The sequence below is a fragment of the Rhagoletis zephyria genome, unplaced genomic scaffold (assembly GCF_001687245.7).
Source record: "Rhagoletis zephyria isolate East Lansing unplaced genomic scaffold, Rhagoletis_zephyria_1.1 Rzeph_scaffold_01051, whole genome shotgun sequence".
NCBI classification, from domain to species: domain Eukaryota; kingdom Metazoa; phylum Arthropoda; class Insecta; order Diptera; family Tephritidae; genus Rhagoletis; species Rhagoletis zephyria.
Window position 1 is genome coordinate 41,677 of NW_016158135.1, and position 2,734 is coordinate 44,410.

The 2,734-nt window shown below is 39.5% G+C and overlaps 1 protein-coding gene across 1 annotated transcript; it reads left to right on the forward strand.

The window, feature by feature from the left end:
- Positions 1-1,041: 1,041 nt before the first annotated feature.
- Positions 1,042-2,019, forward strand: LOC108362605 (uncharacterized). Its single transcript, XM_017615656.1, has 2 exons — positions 1,042-1,138; positions 1,277-2,019. Exons 1-2 carry the CDS (start codon positions 1,042-1,044, stop codon positions 2,017-2,019), a joined length of 840 nt encoding a protein of 279 aa, XP_017471145.1.
- Positions 2,020-2,734: the final 715 nt, after the last annotated feature.

Consider the following 2,734-nt stretch of genomic DNA (forward strand, 5'->3'; position numbering starts at 1 on the left):
GAATTGATGACTTGTGCTCGAAAGTAAACGGGTTTCTCTCCGAGCTTTCTCGTTTATTCACTGCTAGGAGCCTAACCCTCTCCCCTACAAAAGTAGCGGCTACCTTGTTTACCACCTGGACGAAGGAGGTCAGACTACCTCTGGGTATTCACGTTGATGACACACCGATTCCGACGGTGTATAACCCAAAAATACTCGGAGTAACTTTCGACAGTCTACTCTCCTCTTCCTAGCACACAACCGTAATTGTCAACAAAGTATAGATCCGCAACAAGGTCCTCAAGTCGCTAGCCGGCAGTACCTGGGGCAAAGACAAAGAAACGTTCCTGGCAACATACAACGCAATCGGCCGGCCGGTTCTAAATTACGCAGCACTAATGTGGTCACCGGGTACCAGTAGGACGCAGTGGATGAAGCTGTAGACAACACAGAACAAAGCACTTCGGACAGCGACCGGATGTCTTCTGATGTCGCCAGAACGTCATGAACATGACGAGGCGCAAATTCTTTCCATAAGGAAGCACAACACAATAGTCTGCAAACAATTCTTGCTAGAGAGCCACAGACTCTGGACTCCCGAACAGTCACTTGCTTGCAGAGGAGCCCTCGCCAAGGCGCCAGTACAGTGGCGACTCTCGTTGTGATAAGATCATTTCTAATCGTCAGCTTAACTAATCAGTTTCCACCAGCTATCAATAGTGAAGAAACATAAACCAAAAGAACAAAAAAAATAAAAAATTTGCGTACCATACTGTGAAACCAACAAATACACAAGAATATTAACATACATAAAAACTAAACCACCAAAAACAAACACCACGTGCAGACGTGGTGCACTAGTAACTAGTAAACAAACAAGACCAAAAAGGAAGGAGAAAAAAAAAACAAGTGTAGTGAGAATTTACAATAGTTTCGGCTCCACTAACATTGAACAACATGAACGACCCTCCTAATATAGCAAAACCTTTCAATCAACCTTTATTGCAATGGAACAAAACCATAAAACCAAAATTTTTAAGCTTAGGACCAAAATATCTCATTATGACCAGAACCAACAACATTAATACACTCTCCAACGTTTCCCCCTATTTACTTAAAAAGGCTGTCGACATTACGTGCAGTGGTGAGGTTGAAGGATGTAAGAAAACTCGTAGTGGAAGTGTCTTAATAAAAACAAAAAATCATGTTCAAGCAAATAAATTAATAACATTAACTGCTCTTTCTAACGAAATTACAATTCAAATTACTGAGCACAAAACATTGAATTATTCCAAAGGTGTCATTTACTGTAACGCCCACCGTGACATCCCCCAAGACGAAATTTTGGAGGAACTTAAATCGCAAAACGTGTGCCAAGAGGAAAAAATCCTTAAAAAAGATAACAATACCTTGATAGAGACGGGACTAGTGATCTTAACATTCAATTCAACTACATTACCAGAAGATATTCGTATTGGCTATGAAAAACTCAATATCCGACCGCATATACCGCGACCACTCAGATGCAACAATTGCTTTTACTATGGACATATCTCAAAATTCTGTAAAAATAACAAAACATGCCCTTTCTGTGCAAAAGACTACCATTTAAATTCAGAAAGTAAAGAAGAGTGTAGAAACACTAAACTGTGCATCAACTGCACTAAATCCAAAATTACTCCAAACGACCACGCAGCTATTGACAAGAAGTGTCCCATATTTATTAAACAGCAAGAGCTGCAAGCAATAAAAACAACACTCAAAGTTGATAACAAGACTGCCTTCACCATTTATCAAGAACGTCACCAACACGATCATGCCACATACCTTTCTGTTATTACCACCCAGCCACCGATTGAAGCTAATAGCCAATCTCAACCAACAACCGTATTACCACCGTTTCCACCTCGACCAGCTCAACTCAACTCACCCATCAGCACTACAAATCAACACGGACGGCCAGTCGCCACTTACAGCGATGTTGTAATTGACTCCGACTCTGAACCAAATTCAACTAAACAAACCAAGTACGAAAACTAATGTCAAACAGTCTGGCAAAGCAACAACTAATTACGAAAGCGAAGAAGTTTTCTGAGCTGATCCAAAAGAAAATATTTAGCCCTTTTCTTACGACTATTATTTATCATTCACACAAATATCTATTATCAATCAACTTATACAACACAACTACAAATTATAATTTACCTATACTTAGACTTACATTTACGTATACAGCAACAATACATCAAAGGTTACGATCTTTTATCTGCAACCTAAGATATGAAACTTGAGATACTACAATGGAATATTAGCGGCTATGTTAACAATTATAATGAGCTATTGTTGTTAATAAAGAAACATAACTTAAAGGTAATGGCCCTACAGGAAACGCATATCCAACCCAATTCACCCATTCCTATCCCAATTAACTTCTCCATTTATACCCTCAACACCTCCAACGCTTTTGGAGGGGCTGCCATACTTATTCACAATTCTATCCAGCACGAACCAATAACCTTAAATAACAATTTCGATGCTATCGGTGTCAGCAAGACAATACAATCACATGGCAACTCTTCGCCACGATACAACGACATGGCAACTCTGCACTGAATGCGAGCATCTTTTTCACTTCGTCGTAGAGTAAGCACCAAATTTGTAACGCGCACTAGCATGCGCTAAAGTGTCAATTAAATTAAAATAAAGTTTGAAGTTCTGCCTTAAAGGCGTTTTAAACGGTTTGTTTATTCATTTC

Bases quoted from the DNA above. Each gene is read 5' to 3' on its own strand.
- LOC108362605 (XM_017615656.1), top strand. From the start codon at position 1,042: ATGACCAGAACCAACAACATTAATACACTCTCCAACGTTTCCCCCTAT. The intron at 1,139-1,276 runs GTAAGAAAACTC...ATTATTCCAAAG, and splicing joins CAGTGGTGAGGTTGAAGGAT to GTGTCATTTACTGTAACGCC.